General features: G+C 51.9%; 2 protein-coding genes across 5 annotated transcripts in view; one reads left to right on the top strand and one right to left on the bottom strand.

Annotated features, from left to right (window-relative positions):
- Window positions 1-3,235, top strand: part of UBE2F (ubiquitin conjugating enzyme E2 F (putative)) — an 84,196-nt gene extending 80,961 nt beyond the window's left edge. For all 4 annotated transcript variants that reach the window (XM_075511548.1, XM_075511549.1, XM_075511546.1 and 1 more), the window contains one exon: window positions 2,951-3,235. In XM_075511548.1, coding sequence (XP_075367663.1) covers window positions 2,951-3,001 — 51 coding nt within the window. In that variant the 3' untranslated portion in view covers window positions 3,002-3,235. The remainder of the gene's footprint in view (window positions 1-2,950) is intronic.
- A 3,108-nt stretch (window positions 3,236-6,343) lies between these two features.
- The window catches only part of RAMP1 (receptor activity modifying protein 1), a 31,740-nt gene continuing 14,550 nt past the window's right edge, over window positions 6,344-23,533 (bottom strand). Inside the window, exons 2-3 of the mRNA XM_075511613.1 lie at window positions 18,411-18,549; window positions 6,344-7,320 (exon numbers count right to left, since the gene is read on the bottom strand). Of these exons, the coding sequence (XP_075367728.1) occupies window positions 7,065-7,320; window positions 18,411-18,549 (395 nt within the window). The 3' untranslated portion in view covers window positions 6,344-7,064. The remainder of the gene's footprint in view (window positions 7,321-18,410; window positions 18,550-23,533) is intronic.

The following is a 23,533-nucleotide window of genomic DNA, read 5'->3' as shown; positions in this document are numbered from 1 at the left end:
ACAGGCCGACAGCAAGTGTTGCTGCTGTGAGCGATCAGTCCATAATACTGAAAACGACCATCATAACCAGTAAATGAGAGGTTTCCAGTATTGTTTGCCATTATGAGTAATTGTTCTAGTTTTCATCAACGTATCAGAGCTGAAAACAAATTCAAAAGGCCACTTTTCTTTTGTTTGTGTGATATTTTAACAGGCTCAAGGTGCCTAGAGATTCTTCGTGCCTGAGGCAGCCTGAGATCTGGGAAACACTCTAATAGACATGTTGTTTATAAGTAGTTACTTCAAAAACACTTTAACGTGCTACTCAGCTATCAGAACTGTCATCAGAGGATTGAAGTTGCTGAGTGTCTGAAATCTTATTTAAAATGAAGACGGCATTAGCTCTGTAGCATTGATTTCTTAGCACACTTAACGTATGATTGTACAAGCATGGAAATGGGTGTGCTTGCAGCAGCGTTGGAAGTCACTACACAGAATATTGCCTTTAGCAGGTGCCGTATTGTACCAAAATAGCTGCTCCGTTCTCCTAAGAAGTGCAGGCAGCCTGTCCGTAAGGAGGAAGGGGATTTCTGCAGCCCTGAAGAGCTGGTTTCTTTTAGCAGTCAGTCCTTGCAGGGTTCCTCTCCACACCTGGGCTCCTACTGCCTGATGCCAAGGTGTCAAGCATCTTACAGTGATTTCCTGTAACGGATGCTTGTAATTTATGCACCCTGCTTTTATTTCTTCCAAAGCACTGATCTGTACCTCTCTTGAGAAGAGCCGTTAGCGGTGGGTGTTTTTTCCCTAAAGTGCATATATACTTTTGTTTCTACGCCTATATTTTTGACCTTAAACTGGTTTCAGACTTCTTGGAGATTCAGAGCACTTTGCATATAGTTCATGGACATCTCTGTGATGCACTTTATCATTTGCAAAATGACATCACGGACAATGTTGCTGATGGATCATAGTTCTTTGATCCTTTGATTTGGGACTTTAACCGTGAGATAACCTTTATCCTTTTGCTGATAGAAAAACTCACCAGCAGAAAACCAAGCCATCGTAAAGGGAGCTGATCAGGAAGTGTTTGAAGCGTGGTGTTGGGGCCAAGGAAATATCGATGCATTCCAAGGCTAGCTGTAGCAAGAAGGCTATACTGCTGCTTTATTCTGGTGTGATGTGATGTCCAGCAAATGTTTTAGTGGCAGTGTATAGCTAAATGCTGATCAAGACATGGGGGGAAATCCAAATTTTTTTTAAAAAAGGGGACACACAACTGATGTAGTCAAGCTAGAAGCAGGCAAAGTTAGCTTGGGGAGGTGACATTTTAGCTTTGACAATTTCTGTTTCTATTTTAAGTATCTTACCATATATTTCAAATTTCAGAATGGGTTACTGCATGCCCTTGCAAGGGAAGACAGCTGTCTTCCCATTCTTAAAACAAGCTTCACAGTTAAAAGCAACTACTCGCTGCTTTTCAGACCTTCTTAGCAGTATTAGTACAGAGTCATGGTGCATATTGCGGTGCTCAGCTTTTATCTACTGTTAACAAAAAAGTTGAAAAGACCCGATATTAAAGTCCTCGAACAATGAACGGCCGTTATTTACATGGGGCGTTAAATTCATGAACTGCTGCTCTGTCTGTAAACTTCATTTTATTTAGCACTTTGCTGAGTGCACTCTACCAGAACACTCGTGTGTGCTCGAAGGGCATCGTTGTATGTATCGGCAAACCTGGAGCCGCTCTCTTTGACAAGGTATGTTGTCTAAAGCAGGAGCGTCCTTGCTGCCACACCTCAGGTCATGGCAGCGAGACTTTGTGCCCTTCCTAGTAAAAGCAGAGCCTTGACTTGGTGGGCAGAGGATTTCAGTGCTTCCGTGGCGCCTGCTTTCCAGGCAGCTCCACCGCACCAGGACACTGCTTTCAAAACCTCTTCATCTGTTTTTTGTGTTGGGTTTTTATATTCTAGCCCACACGCAGAACTGGCAGCTGGAAATCAAGCAAGAAGCACTTTGCTGTGAACCCCCCACTTGAATCTGGAGCACAGGCCACTTGGTGTGTTTGTGTGGAACATGTTTAATAACAGGCTGTAAGCGTGCGAGGCAAGGTTCAGACTCAGAATAACATTACAGGAATGTAGCATCTGTCTGACATCCCGGCTTGGACAAGTATCAAATGAGGAAAGTATGTCAGACTTTCTCTTGCTTGGCACCTCCATGCATTTATAAAGATAAACTACCAGAAATGTGTGCATTTCCATAGATACAGAGGTTATATAATAGTCCCGTAGGTTTTCTGGGGGGGGCTACAGGTCTAAGTGTGTTCCCTCCAAACCACTTTAACAAACGAGTGACTTGGATGATGAATTTTAAATTCTCTAGGCTATAATATATGACAAAAAAAAAAAAACAACCCAGTGATTGATGATGTGCTTAATGATGTGCTAGCTGCGGTACTGTGCAGTTACCAGGGAGTGGCCAGAATGAGTATTTGGGACAGAACTAGGGTATGCAGCTTTTCTAACAGTTCCTGCCATAGCCTTGCCTTTTTTATCCGGTAAGGACAGCTTCCCTTCCTTCTCTAAAACCATGGCTAGATCTTTGCTGTGCCGCTAGCTGGGACCCGGCCCCCCGGCACCGGCGACCTGTTGGACGCGGTCTGTCTGTACCTGCGTTGATAGCTGGCAATGGCAAGCTCTTTGTTCAGTTCAGTCCCCAGAGGAGATCCGCGGCAGAGCACGGACATCTGCTTGCAAGGACTCGGACATCTGCTTGCAAGCACTCGAGCGGTCGCCTCAGTTCTCATACGCTGCCTCAGAAACGTGTACTGGGTCTCGGGGAGAGCGGCAGGCCTTTCACGTGATGGAAATTTGACCCTACCGGTGCTAATGTGGGAATCCACCACCGCTGTAGTCCTACGTGAGTCCCTCTCTGACATGCTTGAGGTAATTCTGACTGTGCTTTCCTCTAGGAGGACTTTCGGAATAAAGTTGAAGATTACATTAAGCGCTATGCGAGATGATGAAGGGAGATGGATGGCAGGACCATGGCTTCCACACTAGAGTTGTCCTTAACTTCAACAACAACAACAAAACCAGCCTGGATTGTACTAGTCCTGTGTCCATGTTGTACTGAAGAAGAAAACTAACTTCATAACTTGTCCATGTTAAAAGGAGAGTTCAGCATAAATACAGCAAGAAATTGTGTATGTTGGTTGAAAAAGTTGTTTGCTTACTTTTAAAAATGTTTACTCTTCTGAACTGTACTGTATATCCTGTTGATGAGATATGCTTGAGAAGTTAAATCACTATTGAAATTGTAATTACACTTTTTTTTTTTAAACTCTTGCCTAGTTTGGAGGGGGGGAGGAAAAAAAAAAAAAAACCAAACAGAAAAGGTGGCGTGTTTTTGGAACACTTCAAGTTGGCAATAAAATGGTCTCCTGTGAACCAAATCACAATACTGTTGCCTTTGATGAGCAGAAACAATACAAGCTTATTCCAAGAGTCATTCAGCTAAGGCTTAGAGCTTGCCAGAATGCAAGTGGTAAATGAAATTCTACTTCTGATATTGAAATTCTTGATGATATTTAATGTAAGGATGTTTTTGTCACACGTTTGGAATTTTTACATTGTTATTTTCAGCTCCTGTTTGGGCTACAGTATTTTTTTGTTTCTATTCATTGTGTGAAGTAGTTAAAAGAACTATAGGCAAATCCATAACTTAAGTAAATGTGTAGTATTTAGTAAAATTATATATATATTATATATATTATATATTTCTGTGAAAATTTAATGAAAGGGAGATTTTTTTTTTTAAGAAATCTGCCTTTGGCTTTCCAATCTGGATGTGGTGAGGGAGCATCAGACGCTGTTCGATCTGATGAAGGTAAATTCAAGCACCGTTACCTGGAGAACACCTCATTGTGTTCTTCCAACTTCTGCACTGAAAGCAAATGACTAATAACGCAGCTGAGAATAATAAGGCACTGCGCCCTCCTTTAAACACGCGTGCGCGCTTGGCTTTTTTGGTAATTTGAAAGGATGTGATGCTCTAATTGCCTTTTCTGTAAGTAGCTGTATATCAAACATAGTATGTGCAAGCAGCGATCCTGCAGAAGCGAGTAGCACGTACCTCGGGAATCACTTCAGAGTAAATGCCGTGAGAAGTCTGCTGCCTGTCGTGTGCCAGAGCTCCCCGCTGCTCCCCGCTGACCCAGGCGATGCCCGGGGCTGCCGGGCGGGCGGGCGTTGGCATAGCCCCAGAGACCGAAACGCATTTCGCTCGTGGGATCACACAGAGGAGGTGCAACGGAGCCGGTTCAAGCTTTTATAAGTACATAAACCATAGAAATAAATGTTCGTGTGGTTTCATACGGAGCAAGTGTGTGTGTGACGCTTGGGCACTGACTGTTGGGTTTTTATCCCCCTGAATGATTATGCTTCATTCTTTCCTCTGCAGACACTGAAGGAAACCAAAATTGCCTCCATCATTAGCGAGGCAGAGCTGGCTTGCAAATTTTAAGCATGGTGCAGCCTTGCTTTTTAAGTTTTCCCTGTGCCTTTTCCCTTACAGCTTCCCAGGCTCCTGTACGCGTTACTGGAGGTCTAGGAAAACAGGGAAATGAAATGCAGGGATTGGCATGCAGGAGGAGAGCCTTACCGTGAGCTTCGTCTTCGGATAATATTGCCACTGCGTCTATTTAAAATGAAACATGGATCAGCATATTATTTTAAGCAGGCAGCTGCGGTGAGAAATCCATGCTGCCAAAATAGTAACGTCAGGGAAGGTAAGGAGTAAAGCACTCGCAGAAATAGAAAGGTTGGAAAATACGTCCAGCTTTTGCGTATTGAATCAGAAGGATTCTGTTACTTTCAAGCTGAAAACGCTGAACTAGTTTGCTTTAGATGTACCCAGGGCAGAGCACGCGCAGGGTGCTGCTACAGAGAGCCAGGAAAAGCCGTGTCAGGGCGTGCGGCAGGTTTGGGGTACCAGCAGCCTGCGTGAGCGCAGAGCTACAGCTGCAGCCGTCAAACCCAGTCCCCACCTCCCAGTACAGTCCCGCTGTACGCTCCCTTCACCCTGATTTCGCTTACCTGGAGGAGATGAGCAGAATATTCAAGGTGGGATACTATTAAATACTGTACAGGAAAGCTTAAGCATCAGTTTCTTCCCCTCTAGAATACACGGGGGAAAAAATGTTACACCTTATCCTCATCCTAGAGAGCCCATCAGCTCACAGTCCAGGAAAATAAACTGAATTATTTTTTCCTGAACATGAGGAGCTGGTTTTTATATATATATATTTATTTTTATGGGTATTTTTATATATATTTACATATATATTTGTATAGATGCAACTAATCTATACTCCACCCGGCCACCCTTGATTTCCGCCTCTCACCGAAGCTGGGGTGCTGCGGGGGGCCGTGGTTCACTGCACGTGGCCAAAGTACCTCAGCAGAAATCTGAGGGGGAGCTCACTGCCACCCTGCACCCCCGTGGCAGAAACCAAACTCTCCTACACGTCCCCAAAGCGTCACCTTCCCTTGCGGCCGCTCGTCAGCAAACAGCGCGTGTGCAGGAGACAGCTTTGGTAACTCCCATGCAGCTTTTGGAACAACCTGCTGCGCTTTTCTTGACGTTTTGTTGTTTTGTTTTTTTAATTTATTTTTATGCTAGGCAGGTAGCCATCTTCCAGAAAGCCTCTTCAGCTCTTCCTGGCTGCAGGGACCATAGTCTCCGGAGCCCTGGGTGCTCTCCATCAAATAATGCTGATTATTTTTTTTAATTGTTCAACTGCCCCTGAAAAAAAGCCCCAAATACCAAATGGCAAAGGAAAAAAATGCTGCGGCCTCCTGGAAGAGGAACAGGAGTCGGGACCGGGCAGCCCGCGGTGGGCCAGGCAGATGGCTGGGCGTCCCGCTGCCCAGCACGCACCATTTCGGGGGTTTTGGGAAATGCGAGGGCCGGGGGGACAGCGGCTGGGTCTCCCAGGGGACCCCTTCCTGAGCCAGCGAGGCACTGAAGGGGGTCTGGAGTGGTCTGGAGGCGTCAGGGATGCTGCCCAGTCACCCACCAAGGGCGCCGATCCCACTCCTGGACCCCCGACCTGCCCACCCACACCCAGGGACCCCCCCCAGGGACCCTGCTGCCAAGGGGTGCCCATGGGGTGGGGGTCAGCATTATTGGGGGGGGTCTCTGGGATCACAGAGGCTCCTTCAGGGCAGCGAGGGGGATGACTGCAGGGGCCCCTCGACCCACCTGGACCCCAGCTTTCACGGAGAGGATTCACACCAGAGACGCCGAGGATTCGCACCAGAGACGGGCACCTGCTTTATTTATGTATTTATTTATTTAGGTAGGAAAAGCACCTTATTCCCATTGCTCCTTAGTCCAGGGCACTGCCAAGGCCACCACTGGTGCCACCAGCTCCCACTGCCGATTTTCACCCATTGCTCCCCATCTGCCAGGCAAAACCCACCCCATGCGGGCCTTGGCCTTGTGCTGGGGGCCGGGGGAGGAGATGCCTTTCCTGGTGTGGAAAAAAAAAAAAAAAAGGACAAAAAGAGAAAGCCGTGACGGTTTCAGCACCCAGGGTTGCACCCAGACCTACTGGCCTCGTGGTTACACCCACTGGCACCTCCCAACGCTGTGCCAGCACCGTGGGCTGGCAAGATTTCAACACCCCCACCCCCTTTTCTTTCTTATTTTTTAAAAATTTTCCTCTTCTGGCAAAACACGATGCTGTGGGGTGCTGGGAGGGAAGCAGGTGGGAAAGATGAGGCAGTGCCGATGCCCGAGGCGAGCCGTGCTCCCCGGTACCCCGAGAGGGCTCCCCGCTGCCCGGGCAGCCCACGGCAGCCTCGCCAGCCACCGGCATCCCGTATCGCCAAACAACCGAGTCCTAAATGATGTACTTATTTGGAAACCGCCGGGCGAGGGAGGAGTGGTGGCGTTACCGTCTCTGCCTCCTGGACTTGGTACCCCCCGGGATGCTCCTCTGCCAGGGTCTTCCCAAAAAAACGGGTGCTTTCGGGGTGGGGGCCCCCCCGTCCCTCCCCTGCGCCGGCGGCAGGGCGTCCCTACACGATGCCCTCGCTGCGTTTGCTCCTCCACACCACCAGCGCGGTCATCAGCAGCGTGACGAGGACGGGCAGCAGGATGAAGGGGCAGAGGACGCCATTGGGGGGATCGTGCAGCGCCCGGCCAGAGGGCGAGCAGTTCCTGAAGTACTGCTTGTGGACGGCCACGAAGAACTCGTCCACCAGCCGGTTGGGCCAGTAGCAGTCGAGCCTCTCGGCGATCAGCGCCGTGCAGTTCGTCAGCTCCCCGTAGGTGCTGCAACACAGAGAAGGGCACCGGGGTGGCACCAGGGACCAGCCCTGAGCACACCACCCCATATCCTATAAAATATTATATACTTTCTGTTATAGAAGTGTGTATACGTTATTTGAGATTGTTATCTCAGTTATCTGAATTTTTTAGGTTTTTTTTTTTTTTTTTGAGATTGTAGGTAGATAGGTATAAAAATATATGGTTTTTTTTTTAATTCCCATCAGGTTTCGCCACTTTGAGCACACTTTAAGTGCTCACCCACAGCCAAAAGCACAAGGAGTTTTCATTTACAGAAGGAAATTACTAGAAGCATACTACTTAAAATTCTCCTTTTAATTGCCTAAAAATGGGGGGGGTTGCATGTGAACCAGCAGCATGCTTTTGAAGCTCATCTCTCTGCAGTACCCCGCTTTGCAGGTCCACGGGACCATGACCCATCCCACCTCTCAATGGCCAGCAAGTCCCATTTTTTGAGGGTGTTTGGTTTTTTTTTTTTCCAAATATTTGGAAAACAAGGAGCAGCCCTGAGCAAAAGGCACCACAGGGAGAAGACAGCCCCTGTGCTGGTCCAACCTGCCACCCTCTGGAAGGACAAGTATCACCGTGGGTTTCAAATCCTACCTGCTTTAAAATTGGCTATGCATTAAAAAAATATGTATATGTAATTTTTTTTCCCCATCCCAATCACTCACATTTAATCCTAGCGAAGCAGAGCTAACCAAAACCCAGCTAGCCAATTAAAAACCCGCCTGGGGGAAGAAATCTTTTATAAGCAGCTTCCCAGCTACTCGCCGCAGCCTCTCTGCATCTCATCAGCTGGGTTTTGGGCAGGCGGCGGTTGCCTCGCTGTGCCCATGGGCACACGGCAGCGCCGGAGGGAGGCCCTGCGGAGTCGGGTGATTTAATTAACGGGGCGCCTGGAGCTTCTGCTCAGCATCCCAATGTGCAAAATTACCATTTCCCGTTCATCAGCAGCCTTAGCAGATCTCAGGAGCTAAAGCAGCTTCAGGAACCAGAGGGAAAGAGTTAACAGAAAAGCGAATAAAAGCTATTTTTAAAACTGAAGGGCCGTACAGCAGCTGGCTTAGCCCTTCCCCGGCTCAGACCATGTTTTTGTGCTGAGAAATAGCTGCTGCTGTCATTATACGTGAAAACGTGCAAGTAACCAAAGCAAAATGGTGTCAGCAACTAAAAGGATAAATTGTAATTACACTTTGCACTTAGGCTCAGCGCTCAGACGGCTCCGTGCGCACCGGCTGGGGAGAGGATGGACCCGAGGCGAGGAGCCGAGCAGCTGCAGCCCCACGAGCAGCAAAGGGGGCGAGGAGGCGGCCGTGGGGCTACGGCCGTCTGTCCAGGTGTGGAAGGAGGGCCTGCCATCCTGATGGGGGTCTGCAGCTGTGGCTTAAGATACCCTAAGTCTCCTGTCCCTTTTATTTTCATGTCCCCTGTCTTCATTATAGCTGCCCTGCTCTGGGTGGGATCACGTCCTCGGCAGGAGCAGGGTGGCATCACGGGGACCTGCCAGCCCCGCGCACCCCCCGAGCCCAGCAGAGAGCGAGCAGGAGGGGACCGGAGGGAAAAGAAAACATCTTCAGCAACAGCTAGAAGTGTAAAAGTGACACCGAGGGCTGCTGAGCTCTTGGCCAAGGGAAAGCAAGTCTGGATGCTCTTCAAGAGATGATTTTTCTGCCCTTTGCTTACACAAAGCACTACTTGACCATGAATGTTTTATGAACAGCCAAAAGCCAAACTCTCAACTGTAGCCGAGTGCTTTAATTTCTTCCCCTTCATCTCATAAACCCTTGGCCATCCATAGACATGAGCTGCCAACCACCGGCCGAGTCCATCCCTGCCAGCTGCGCGGGTCCTGAGCTGCTGTGTCTCGCGGTGTTCCGAGAACGGTCCTGCAAGATTCCGTCCGTCTTCTGTCCTCACATGCAGAGCACCGAAACACATGGCATGGAGGACCTTCTCGTTACAGATGCACCACCAGCTACCGGAGAGGGCTACCGAAGGGATCCATTTGCTGGGATACGGATAAATGAGACCCAGCAGACCCAGGCTGCTGCTTGCCATGCCTTGTCAGAAGGGATCACAATCCCGCCGGAGAGCAGCAATGTTGACGCCCAGGGCTGAGCGTGCTCTTCCCTGCCACAGCGAACGTTCACCCCATTGCATCTCCAAAGCAGCATCTGGTTCTCTCTCTCTCCCTCCCCCCGCGCAAGCACAGCCGCATTACTACGTTAGCACCGTGCCAGCGTGGTCGCACCGGGGAATTCAGCCCGTGCTGATGGTGAAACCTCTTGGGGGGGTTGTTTTGCTGCCCAGTACGACTGCTCTGCCCTCCCCTTGCCACCCACCTCCCACCCCACAGCCCAGCCCAGGAGGGTGATGTCCCCCACCACACTCAGCCAGGCAAAGCTGAGCCAAGCTCTGGGAGCTGCAGGGATGATCATGCTACTTCTGGCGTCCAGACAGAGGGGTAATCAGTCATAGAGTGAGAAACTCTCTTTGAAAGAAGTAAAGAGTCAAGCTTTTGGCTTTCCGACAAGCCTACAGCTCATTTGCAAGCCTCCATCTCCTCCCGCTGAGCAAGGGCACAGACCTTCCAAAGCAAAGCCTCCAGAGATGATATCCTTGCAAGCAGGAGAAAGGCATCGCCAAATCTCAGCCCCATGTCGCACACTACGGAGGACCGCGTGCCATGCCCCGCTGTGCTGGGGATGCTGCCGGGGTCGGGGTGCTGCTGCCCGGGGAGGGACCCCACTGCTGCAGCTGAAGCAAGATGCGACATTGGTGACCGATGCAGAAATAGAGTGGCACGGCATGCCACCGGCTCTGCCGCCATGGCCCTGGATGGGGGGCTCAGGCTGTCACCCACTGCCAGGGCAGGCGTTGGGGGAAGAGAGGGGCCGGGTGTTTAGGGAGCCCGCAGGGTGCAGCTGGGACCACCTTGGAGATGATGGTGAGGACACAAACCCAAGTCAGCGGCATCGGGGGTGTCTGGGGATTGCAACGCCTGGCAAAACACCCAGATGATTTTTTTGGGGGCCGACCTAAGAGACCTGAACGCCACCAGCCCTAAATCAGACCCGAGGTGGGGGGCGTGCAGAGAAATACCCACGCCCCGCAGACCAGGGGCTGGCTGCCCTCTAAAAGCAGCTGAGCAGGGCCTTATGGCCGTTACTGGATTAACCACAGGGCAGCTCCCTGGCTGGGCTTCCGACAAGCTCCGCGATGGCTCAGTTCGGTCGGGGTAAACAAGGAGGTCAGGGAAGCCACCGGGCCACGCACCTGCACCGTGGCACATCCCCACGGCTTTGCAGAGCAGCCAGGGGATCTAAGGATGCGACACCTCAGGATGGTTGTCCCTGACTTCCCCACCTGCCTGGGAACAAGGAGTACCCGAAGGAGCGGGTGTTTTTAATGCTGTTTGCCAGGGGCTATGAATAGCCAGCGCAGCCCAAAGCTACATGCCATGTGCTATTCATAACAGCCAAGAGCCAGGCTGCAAAACCTGGCTGGCAACGGAGGAGTTAGTTAAGATGCTATTTGGAATTAGAGGATGTGACAAAAGCCTTTCCACTGGGTGCCTCTCCCCCATGGGAAGGTATTTGAAATTTCTCGCAAGGACCGTCCAGTTGTATCTGCAGGAAAATCCTGGTCAGAGCACTCGGGCTGCGTCCCCCGACCCCGAGGAGAGCTCGGCAGCTTTGAGAAGCGTCCCCAAGTCACGCTCCCTTTTCCCAAGTGGGCTTGGGCTTCTCTGGGCTCCCTCCCGGTGCCAAAAATGGCTGGCAGCCCAGCAAGGGCTCCCCGGGAACGGCAGCTCTCGGGGGGTCGCCTGCGCTTTGAGATGGAGGGATGGAGGGGTGCCCGTGGCTGGAGGAGGCTGAGCACGGCGGGTGTCCTTAGCTCTCTGTGATGGCCAGTGTGTCCCCAGGGACCACCAGACATGGGGGGAGAGGGAAAGGAGAAGCGACCTGTGCCCACGCCACCTCCTTTTCCTGCCCCTCCCACCCCCCTGGTTTTGCCTTGAATACCAGCATCTTAATTTAAAATCCTTAAAAATGCCTTAAAAGACTAGCTTTAATTACTAAAAAAAATTAAAAATTGTGATTATTGAGCTGATGTAGGATAGCACCGGGAACAGGGCAGGTTTTTCCGAAGCCATCCCACCGCCACAGGCTGCGGGCAAGGAGCCAGGCAGGGAGACAGGCAGCCTGCCCTGAAAAGTACGGCTTTGCTTAGTTCTAAATATTTTTTCCCTACCCAATGTGAACTGCAATTAAAACTGTTTTCCTCATCGCCATGGAAACGGGTTGGGTTTAAAGGATGCTGCAGCAGGAGGCAGCTGAGCGGCACGGGGACCGCGGGACGAATGCCCGCGGGCAGGACGGGGCCGGGGCTGGGCCGCTGCTGGGAAGCAATCGAGGGCTGATTTATGGTTGGACGGGATCTGAATGCTTACACCGCTGTAAATCCTAAGCAATGCCTCTGGGGTTTTTTACCACTGCAACCAAGCCTAGAATTTGATCTGCCATTTATTCCCTGCCAGCACCTTGGTGCGGACGGTGTTACACTGCAGCTACCAGATCGGGTTCACAGGATTGCCAACTCTCTCTTTTGCTGAGCATCAGGATTTTTTTCCTTATCCTCCCCAAATCCCTTGCTTCAGAAGGAAAAAAAAAAAATACCACAAGGCTTTCCTTTTGCTCTGTAAATTAAAAGAAAAAATTGATTTCTTCCTCTGCAAGGTTGCAGGGCAAGTCTGGAGACATGGTAAAGGGGTATCCAGAAGGGACCTGGCGACCTGAAGATAAATAAGTAGATAACGAGGTAATAAGCTAATGGATCAACCTCTTTTCTGTAAGACGACGGATAAATAACCCGAAGACACACCGAGAGTGTATTCACAGTGTGAGAGCAGCCCCGCAGCGGGGGTAGGAGCGGGGCAGGGTACCAGGCGTGCCGGGAGCCAGCAGCATGGGCACATTTCTGGACCCGGCTGCAGCTGTCAGACCGGCGGGCGAAACACCGTGCTGGTGAGCTCCTGCCCCGCAGGATGCCCACGGCAATGGGAAAGCATTCCCCGGAGACTTTCAGGCGTGCCACAGAGCGGATATATTTGGGATGAAGGCGCCTGGCTCGGCTGGAGTGACATCCGCAGCTGCCGCAGCGCTCGGCACGGCGAGCATCCTCCCATCCTCTCGCTGCTGCCCGATGCACCAATGCCGTGGCAAAAACCGCCAAGCCGTTCCCCAGCCACGGCCCGCTGGCGAGCTAAAACGGCGCAGGAAAAATATCTACAAGTCATCGGCTCCTGCTGATGCATGAGTGGGTGAGCGGCCGGCAGCCCGAGCCCTCTAGCAGCTCCGGCTCTGCCAGCAGCGCTCCGCCTCCCCAAAATAGCTGCCCCGAGGGAGACCACAGCTAATCCCCCGGCTCAATCGCCGCGCCGATGAATCTGGACCGGGAATCAAAATAGCCAAGCTGATCTTCGGGATAATTAGTCATGCACAGCTGAGCTCCTGGTCAAAGCAGCTCGGCCACCACCACGAAGCAGAGGAGACCATGATGCAGCTCCAGCTTTAAATAACGGGGTGGCTGCAAGCCCTGGAAAACAAAACGCCAGGGTGCTTGGTCCGAATTGCTCTCGGGCCAGGGACCCACAGGGCAACGTCACGGAGGGGCCGGAGAGACCAGCTTGCAGCACATGAGCTGCTAGGTGGGCAGCTGACCCAGCAGGCACCGGCACGCACGGCTCCAGCAGGAGCATCCGAGGCCACACCGGATCGCTCGTCCTTGAGAGGGAAGGAAACCAGATGACCCAAGGGAAAACACCTCTCAGAGCAGTCCTTCTCCCTTTCCAGGAGACAGCGTTCATGGCCAACTTCAGGAACTAATTATTTTATTAAAAACCACCTGGCAGCCTGTAACGGCTCACACAAGTTCCCCCGTACATGATTTTGCATATCAAAAAACAGCGACTTTCCCCAAATAAGCACGGCTGAGAAAGCCAGCAGAGCTCAACGGTGTCGGACAAACCTCCTCAGAGAGGTTTGTTCGCATGGTCCAAGCCCAAGCTCAGCAAACACCCCTGGTCCAGAGAGACCCGCTCGGTTACATCTGAACGCAGCGGTACCAGCGATGCAAGAGCTCGGTTAATACTTCTGAGGGAGGATAATCTGCAGCCTATAAATAGGACCAATAAACCACAATTACAAACTCTGCCGAGACAATTCATTTATCCAGATGTTCCCATCATGTCATTCTCAATTGAGCAGTAAATGATGGGCCTAACGGGCATTTCTCCACTAAATGCTGCATACGAGAAATCACGGCTCCAACCCGATGCTGCTGATGGTATGGGACCTGTCAGAGGCAAAACCTTCAAATATTTCTCATTCTCGTTTTGGGCAGGTTTCAAGCATCAAAATTCCTCAGTTTGGGGGAAGATTCGGAGAGGAGACGAGGCTCTAGGCAGGTGGTTTATTTCCATCTTCTGTCACCATCTCACGCCTGGTGGAAGTCAAGTCCTTGCCCCTAAAGCCGGAGGGGCGACCAGCCAGCCTGTGCCAGCCCCTGCCCACTCCCGCTGGGACAGCTCCGAACAGTACCTTTTTCTCCTAAAAGGGGATGGTGAGTCCCGTGCACACCCAGGGAGCAGGGGTGTCGAGCGAGGTGGCCACCCAAACCCCATATCCCTGCAGAGCAGCTTATTTACAGCAGCAGCTGAGCTATTTCTACCTGATTTTCCCAGTGTCCCGAGGGCACAGGAGGATCAGAGGAATGTCATCCCTTAAATAACCCGAGCCTTGTGTTTGCACGGAGCGAATGGACTCACGCAATCAAATTAAACACTGCAAGTTTATCAACATTTCCTCCAAGTGCTTCAAGGATAACAAGTTTAGTAGAAGCTATTTAGAAGAAAAACAGGACGTCGGAGATAAAGAACAAGCTCTTTAATACACCTCTGCTTCCTGTGCAATGGCTTTGCCGAAGGTCTGGAGGAGGAGATGGATTGCATCTCATCAACCTTGCAGATAGCACCGAACCAGGACCAAAAGCAAAGTCCTGCCCCCGGGACACGCTCAGCCCCTGCACGGGACAGCCCGGGTTGGGGACAGCTCTGCTGGGATGTCCCAGGGGTGGGAGCTCACCCCCAGCACAGCCAGGAGACCCAGGGAGGTAGTTATCCCCTTCTCCTGCCACTCTCCACACCTGGACCACATCTGGATGCTGCCTCCAAAGGTGTTGGCAGAGGGGGACAGGTCCCATGGAGACCCCCACAGTGGCTGGAGCAACAGCAGCAGCCCTGGACATTTTTGAGGACCAGATGAGGTTTCCCAGAACCAGAAAACCTCCCACAGTCTTTCCACTCTCTTTTCTTCCCCTCCATTTTGTCACTGATAAAGGGGAAGGAAAACCTAAGCCGTCCTTTTCAAAAGCTATCTATCTATCTATATATATGTATGTTTTTATATATAGATTTTAATTTGCACAGAAGAAAGGGGCATGAAGCAGGAAATCAAGCAAAATCTTACAAAAACTCTAATTTTTGTCCAGAATACTCATGACATACGGCAACATCTGCTCACCATTTCCAACTGACCTCAATCCCCCTCCTTGTGTCGCAAGAGCTCCTTTTTGTCTGCCACGTTTTCCCGGAGAAAGGCCACGGCACAACAACGCTGTATGATGTGTAAAGCCAGCTCAGAATGGAGAATGGGTTTTTATTTTCTCTTTTCAGGCCCTTGTGCCAACACACGGACACCCCTGACTGGTCTTTGCAAATTTAATCAAAACCATCTCACCAGGAGAATGATTTATGCCATGGCGGTACTGAAAAATTCAGCTCTGCTGGTTATAAATAGGAAAGAGCTAAGCCAAAGAAAGCATCGTTAGGTGGTTTGCAATTAAAAAAAAAATAATCAAAAGAAATGCCAAAAAAGCCAAAAAAACCCCACAGAGCAGCACGTTCCCCATACGCAACAGCCCTGCTCTCCCTGATGCTGCCGCATTGAGCAGGGTTCCCTTATCACCCTCATCGTCCCCCCAGGGAAGCCGCCGAGCGCTCCACCAGGAAAGCAGAATCTCCAGTTCTCCTAAGTCATAAATCACCGCTAATTCCCTGACACTGATTACAAACAGGAGGATTAGCGGAAGACTGCCATGCCGTACCACACCAGCCTCTCCCTCCAGTCGCTAAGAAAAATCAACACGCAAGTTTTGGAAGTAGCGGGCAAGCCAAGACGTCTGGTGGGACAGCCTGGGATTTTCTCACAGGGTCTGAGAGCATCTCAGTGGATTGTGGGGTTTTCAAGCTGAATTAGCGCATTTTGGACTGTCTGGAGAACCTGAGCGCTGAGAAAAAAGAAAAATGTCATGGAAAATATGTCCATCAAGCAGTGAATCACCAGAAGAGGTAATGGAGCCGTGATGGGGATCCCAATCTACTGCCTTATTAACACATCGATGCCCAGCATGTAGCAGACAGTGAGAAGAGCGGTCGTCTCCTGTTGAAGCGTGAGGTTTCTTCATACGTACGTAACTGTATTGAGCAAGACCGCCATCCTGATTTCCAAACACAGCTTAGGTTGGGCTCCTTGAAAGCCCGTTTAATTACAGAATGGTTGAGGTTGGAGAGGGCCTCTGAAGGTCCACCTCATCTTGTCCAAACGCCCCTGCTCAAGCAGGGCCACCTAGAGCTGGTTGCTCATGACCATGTCCAGATGGCTTTTGAGTATCCCAAGGATGGAGACTCCACAACCTCCCTGGGCATCCTGTGCCAGTGCTCAGACACCCTTACAGTGAAAAAGCATTTCCTGATGTTCAGAGGGAACCTCCCATGCTTCAGTTTGTGCCCATTGCCTCTGGTCCTGGGCACCACTGAGAAGAGCCTGGCTCCGTCCTCTTTGCACCCTCTCTTCAGATATTTATATACCTTAATAAAATCCCCCTGAGCCTCCTCTTCTCCAGGCTGAACAGCCCCAGCTCTCTCAGCCTTTCCTTAGAGGAGAGATGCTCCAGATGCTTCATCATCTTCATGGCCCTTTGCTGGACTCTCTCAGAATCACAGAATCACAGAATCGTATAGGTTGGAAAAGACCTTTAAGATCATCGAGTCCAACCGTAAACCTAACACCACCAAGACCACCACTACACCATGTCCCTAAGCACCTCATCCAAACGTCCTTTAAATACCTCCAGGGATGGGGACTCAACCACTTCCCTGGGCAGCCTGTTCCAGTGCTTGATCACCCTTTCAGTGAAGAAAAATTCCCTAATATCCAGTCTAAACCTCCCCTGGCGCAACTTGAGGACATTTCCTCTTGTCCTATCACTTGTTACCTGGGAGAAGAGACCGACCCCACCTCTCTACACCCTCCTTTCAGGCAGTTGTAGAGAGCGATGAGGTCTCCCCTCAGCCTCCTTTTCTCCAGGCTGAACAACCCCAGCTCCCTCAGCCGCTCCCCATCAGCCTTGTGCTCCAGACCCTTCCCCAGCTTCGTTGCCCTTCTCTGGACACGCTCCAGCCCCTCAATGTAGTGAGGGGCCCAGAACTGAACACAGCATTCGAGGTGCGGCCTCACCAGTGCCTAGTACAGGGGCACGATCACTGCCCTGCTCCTGCTGGCCACGCTATTTTTGATACAAGCCAGGATGCCATTGGCTTTCTTGGCCACCTGGGCACACTGCTGGCTCATGTTCAGCTGGCTGTCAACCAACACCCCCAGGTCCTTCTCTGCCAGGCAGCTTTCCAGCCACTCTTCCCCAAGCCTGTAGCGTTGCATGGGGTTGCTGTGGCCCAAGTGCAGGACCCAGCACTTGGCCTTGTTAAACCTCATACAATTGACCTCGGTCCATCGATCCAGCCTGTCCAGGTCCCTCTGCAGAGCCTGCCTACCCTCCAGCAGATCAACACTCCTGCACAACTTGGTGTCATCTGCAAACTGACTGAGGGTGCACTCGATCCCTTCGTCCAGATCATTGATAAAGATGTTAAACAGAACTGGCCCCAACACTGAGCCCTGGGGAACACCGCTTGTGACCGGCCACCAACTGGAGTAAACTCCATTCACCACCACTCTTTGAGCCCAGCTGTCCAGCCAGTTCTTTACCCAGCAGTAAAGAACTCTCCAGTATGTCCATGTCTCTCTTGCACTGGGGAGCCCAGAACTGGACCCAGCACTCCAGAGGTGGCCTCACCAGTGCTGAGTAGGGGAAGGATCACCTCCCTCGACCTGCTGGAAACACTCCTCCTAGTGCAGCCCCAGACACCGTTCACCTTCTTTGCTGCCAGGGCACATTGCTGGCTCACGATCAACTTGGTGTCCACCAGGACCCCTTTTCTGAAAAGCTGCTTTCCAGCTGGATGGTCCCAGCATGTACTGGTGCCTCGGGTTGTTCCTCCCCAGGTGCAGGACTTTGCATTTCCACTTGCTGAACTTCATGAGGTTCCCATCAGCCCATTTCTCCAGCCTGCTGAGGTCCCTCTGGACAGCAGCACCACCCTCTGGTGTGTCACCCACTCCTCCCAGCCTGGTGACATCTGCAAACTTGCTGAGGGTACATTCTGCCCCATCACCCAGACCACTAACGAAGAGGTTAAGCAGGACTGGACCCAGCATTGAAGGTCAGCTAGTTGCTAGGGGTTGCTGGCCTCCAACTAGTCTTGTCCATTGATCACCACCCTCTGGGCCTGGCCATTCAGCCAGTTTTCAACCCACCTCACTGTCTGCTCATCCAGCCCACACTTCATCAACTTGTCTGTGAGGATCTTAAGGGAGACGCTGTCAAAAGCCTCACTGAAGTCCAGGTAGACAACATCCACTGCGCTCCCCTCCAAGCCCACCTCGTGGCCCCTCCACAAGCGACTGGGATGGGGAAGCCCCTTCAGCTGGACCCAGCAAGGATGGAGCCAGGGCAGCATCAGCGCTTGCAAAGTGGAGTGAAATGGCAGATTTGTGTGTCCCCCCCCCGAAATAAAACCCACCACTGACCTCCTTACACCCCAAAACCAAAGACGGGTGCAGGTGGTCCCGGGACACCGGGAAGGGAGGGGCAAGGAGAGGGACCTCACTTACCCCACAGTCTCATCCCAGTCGCACCAGAGCTGCTGCCCAATGCCCTCCATGCTGAGCTGGAACTGCTTCAGGCAGTAGTGCCGGATCATCCAGCCGTAGTCTGCCTCCTGGCACGCCGTCGCCGCGATGAAGTGATGGGCTGGAAGACAGGCAAGGGGAGAGCGGCGTTAGGCTCGTGGCCCAATGACAGCCCCTTGCCCCGCACCGCGCGGTCCCCCCGCAGCTTTTCACGCGGAGGGCATCTGCCAAAGCAAAGCTGGACATTAAAGCAACCCCACTCTCAACCAGCTTCTTCAAAACCTCCTTCTCAGGGTTTTATTTCCCTCTTCACATCCCTCTGACCCTGCAGCACCACCCTCTGTTACCCTCCCGAGTGCCTGATGCTAGACAAATCAATTATTCAAATTATGCCAGGTAAGTCATAAATAAGTAAGGACGCAGATTTATTCTCCGCATGTCTTTGGACTTTAAATTCCCAGTTTTTTCGGTTTACAAAAAGAGGAAGGGTGTTGGGGAATAACCCCACAGCTCCCAGCCAGATCCCTGCTGCTGGTGAGCAAAGGACCCTTAAAAATTATCTGCATGGTGCCACGCTTGGAAACAAATATCCATCTCCGATGGAGCGCAGGGACAAGCGCGGCGAGATTCAGCTCTGGCTGGACCGTGCTGATTTAATTCACCTCTGCATAGGTGTCCCTGCGACACGGTGCCTTCTGGTTTGGGACCGGAGAAGGAAGAGAGGCTGCTTACTTCCCCACATGTTTGTGCACAATTAGTGCAATGCTGGTAGCGCCTGGAAAGGGAAAAGGACGGGAATGCTACAAAGGGAAGAGGGAGGAGGCTCGAAGAAAAAAAAACTTCGGCGGAATGATTTACTGAGCCTGGCTATAAATAATATCTTTCCCTTGGTCCCAAAGTGCCAGCTAGTGCCTTTGCAGCTCCTGGAGTACATTGCAGGCAGGCATCGCATACCAGCTCTATTTTTTGCTACGTGTGAATAACTCCACACAAAAGAGTGGGGCTTTATTTTTATTTTTATCAGATTTTTTTTTAACAAAACAGAATTTAGCTACTTATTTAGTGGCCTGCATATGAAAGCCAGGGGACATCACCAGCGGCTCCTGCCCAGGGGATGCCCTCCTTGAGCAATCCCTCTGCAGCCCCCAAATCCTCAGAGCGCTTAGGTACCAGCATCCTATGGCAACGGGGGGGAACTCAGGACCTGCTGGGGGACTTGGGTGGTGAAGGGCTCCCAGACCTTTGGGCGAGGCTTCTGGACGGCTGCAGGGCTCCCACGCTGCCTCCCACCACAGCAGCCACTTCGGTCTGGCTCCAGATAAGACAACGTGAGTTATCAAGCCAAGGGAAGGGAGTTAAGGAGCATTAAACCCTCGCCGTTGCAATAATAAAACCGAGTTTATCATAATCTAAAGCTCTACCCGAGCGATACCAGCCGGGGGCTCACCCTACAGCACCTGCGCAACACGACCTCAGCCAGAGACAAGCCCTGCTCTGAAATGGGAAGGCTTGGGATGCTGAAGCAAAGCGTTGAGCGAGGAGGAGGAGGAGGAAGGAACTTTCAATAATTTTACATGAGAGCTGGACTGCAAATCTCAGTCTGGGCAGGCTCAAGGATGCCTGATGGCTGGGAGGCTTTTCTCCCCTTCCCATGCCTTCAAATCTGGATGAATCAAGTGAAGCAGCAACATGGCTGAGCGAGCACCAGCATCCGAGGGAGGCTGAGGTGCCACCCCAGGGGGGGGGTCACCCCTCGGTGACGACCGTGCACTGGGCTGCGAAGCACAAGCACCCTGCAAACATCACGCCCATCACGCGGCCGGACAAACGGCTTGCAGAGGAAACGCCGCCGGCGAATGCGTCGAGTGCAGAGCAGGAGGGAGCTGCATAAGGGGAGAAAGGAGAGCAGGGGAGGCGAACAGATTAGAAAGCAGCCGGGTGAGCGGCTGGGGGGACTGAGGAGCAAAGGAGGAAACGGAGCCAGGCAGAAATGAGCAAGACGTGCAAAGCGTGGGGAGAAACTGAGGAAGACAAAGCCGCTTTAAGAAATTCAACTGTGATACAGCACAAGAAGAAAGAGAAGCAGAAGTTAACTGAGCATGGCCAGGCTGCCCTTCACTTGGCTTCGCTCCTCCCCACTCCCAATTAGCACGGATGAGCCTAGAGAGAAGTCATCACTTGTACCACACAAAAAACAATCCTTAGAGATGCCCAAACGTTTCCTGACGACCACGCAGCTGCTCCTGCAGAACGGACCTAGAGGAAAACACCTTAACAGGCAGCCCCACCTTGGGTGGAGAGAGGAGGAACACTAAATAAACCATGGGGATGAAGCAACCGAGAACCATAAGCTGGCCGCAACGCCTGCTTGAGTAGCTGCCAGCCTCGTATATCTGATAGTCAGCATCAAAATGAGCCCTACTATTAAAAGAAAAAGAAAAAAAACCAACGCAAACCAAGTGAAAACAAAAACCCAGGGAGCTTGAAGCACTTGCCAATCAAAGCAGCTCAAAAGACACTGCTGGGTCGGACGTGGCCGTGGGCTGAGTACAGGGGTGGGCAGCCAGGAGAGAGCCAACGCACGGGTTTCGTCATCCCCGGCGCGGGACTCCTACGCTTGCACTTTGTTCCTGCCTCTTGTCTCAGCTCTGAAGGTCCTTCGCAGGCGCATCACCACCTTTCTTCCCCCTCTGGAAGCTCTTCACAATTTCTCCAGGAGCTCTGCCTTCCCCATGAGGACTTGTCTTCTGCAGCGGTGAACACTGCAGATGCCAACAGCCGAGGCTTGGCTTGGTAACCCCAAGGAGCGGCGCAGAGACCGTGCTCCTGGAAGACATCTCTCTCCCATCGCATCTCCCGTATCTCCCTGCAAATCCTTTTCCTCAGGGGACTGGGGAAACCAGACCCATCAGCCAGTCACCGAGACATTTCATGAGGACATTTGCTTTTTAACATCGTGAAGGGCTCTTTTGTTTTATACAGCAGAGGTAAAGAGCATCCAAGAGGAGCAAGGCTCAACAGAGCCCGTTGTGTAAATGCTGCGAGGACGGAGCTGGGCACGGCGAGGCCGAAAAGCTCTTTTGTTTTCAGCTGGCTGGGGAGAATTGGCTTTAGCTTTAAATGCACATTTTAAGGTCAAAGTGAGGAGAAGCTCCTGCCACGTTTCCACATGGTCCCCAGCTAAAGCCACAGATAGCTCCCTGCTGCTTCCCAGATTTCCCTCAAACCCATGTTTATCAACACATTAGGCCGTGACGGGCTCAGGGTTTGTAACAACAGGGGAAAAGAAGCAGGGAGGGATTTTTGTATCTCCGGGCTCTCATTCCAGAAGGTTTTCCTTCCCCCCTCAGCCCTGCTGATGGAGGCGGCGTAAGTCAGCTGCAGTGAGCTGTAAATAACTGAGCTCCGGAGCGGTCACGTCTCTGTACTTAGCAGCATCCATTTGTGAAGGCTCTAAGGAGCTGCTGAATAAATGAGCTCCAAAGCGCAACTGTACTGAGGCTGAGCTGCCTCCCAGAGCTCCCTTCTCGTGTGCCCCCGGTGCTCCCGTTCCCTTGGGAAAAACAGCATGGGGAGCTGCGGGAACGCAGTGGTCCACTGGGAACATCCCACCAGAGCCACGTGGTACCTCCAAAGCCCCGCTTGGTCTTTAGGTGCCACCTAGACAGGGGTTTATCTCCATCCTCCCATGCCTCCCCAGCCTGTGCATCCATATAGGTGATACCACTGCGAGCCGACCAAAATTCATCCTCGCAGCACATGTGAGCGCTGCCTTCTGTGTGCAAAGATGTCTTCAGCTGGAAGGAGGCACCATCCGATGTGATGTTTATCTCAGCGCGAGGACCTGCACAATGTTGATGAACAGCCTTCCCTGCCGAGAGGAGCGCTGATTGCCTGTTAAAAGATGTAACTTTAAGGATCCTTAATTTGCCTCCTCACAGGGAACATCCGGAGAGCGGCGGTGAGGAAGTGATTGGAGGGAAGGCTTTTTCAGGCATCCCAGATCCTCTTGATTGCCCTGGGACTGATGTCCTGGAGAGTCCCAGCAAATGTCTACCAGGGTTCAGCTTACTGAGGCTTAGCTGCAAAAAACCCAAGTCGCTCATGTATTTCAGCAGAAAAACAGTGTTGGCCCTGAATTATTATAAAAATTTTGTGAAAATAACTGGACTTTCTTCCGTTGCACTTCTTACAGCCCAGCTGGAGTCTGGGCCAAGAGCTCTGGGCTCACGGCTCCAGAAAACAACTTGGTGGACACCATCTCCTCCTTCTCCGTCTGCAGCCACTGCTGCAAAGCCCGCACACTTGCCACGGTGACGCTTCACCAGCAGAAAGCCCTGAGCTTTCTCTACAAGAAAAGTTTTGCATTTCACATCACTGTCCCCTCTGCATACTTCTTTGGTCTCCGACCATTTTCTCCTCAGTTTTCTGGGTCTTCTTGGGCTCGTCTTGCTGGGACGTGCAGCCAACCCCAGGGGGAGGTGGAGGCAGGGAGGGCTGCGGAGCCTGAGAACAGATGAGCATTTCAGGCTGGCGTGGCAGAGGAGGTCAAAGTGATGCCAGTGCTGATAGACCCGGTTCCCAGGCATCACGACGGAGCCTGTCAGCATTTTTTGCAAGCCTCGCCGCCCCGGCCCTCTGCCATTCGACCCCTGGATGGCTGCCCACAACACGTGTGCACTGGGAATATACGGAGAGTTTGGGGCAGCGAGCCCCAACTAAGGCAGTCTCATTTTGGGGGACATCCCATCGAGGGGGACTCACAAGTCCTAGGCTTGCTGGGTTTCTCCAGACACAGCCAGGGCAGCCCCAGGCCATCGGCCACGTGGCTCCTGCAGATAAAGGCTCCTCACCCAATGCCTGGACTGCACCCCCCATTTGCAGTCTCATCCAAGAAGGAAGCCCTTGATGGAGGCTCTTATATAGGATGGGAACTGAAGACACCCTAATTTGTGAACCCTTTCAGAGGCACCCACTGGGTGCTGTTGGAAGGGCTGCCAGACCCACCCAGCATGGCTGTAGCTCACTGCTATTCAGCAAAAGGAGGGCTTGACTCCCCCAAGCCCACGACACCCCTTGAGGGTGCTGGATGAAGGATGGAACTA

This window comes from Mycteria americana, chromosome 9 (genome assembly GCF_035582795.1).
Source record: "Mycteria americana isolate JAX WOST 10 ecotype Jacksonville Zoo and Gardens chromosome 9, USCA_MyAme_1.0, whole genome shotgun sequence".
Classification (NCBI taxonomy): domain Eukaryota; kingdom Metazoa; phylum Chordata; class Aves; order Ciconiiformes; family Ciconiidae; genus Mycteria; species Mycteria americana.
Note: the sequence above shows the minus strand (reverse complement) of the source record. Positions and strands in the feature narration are given on the sequence as shown.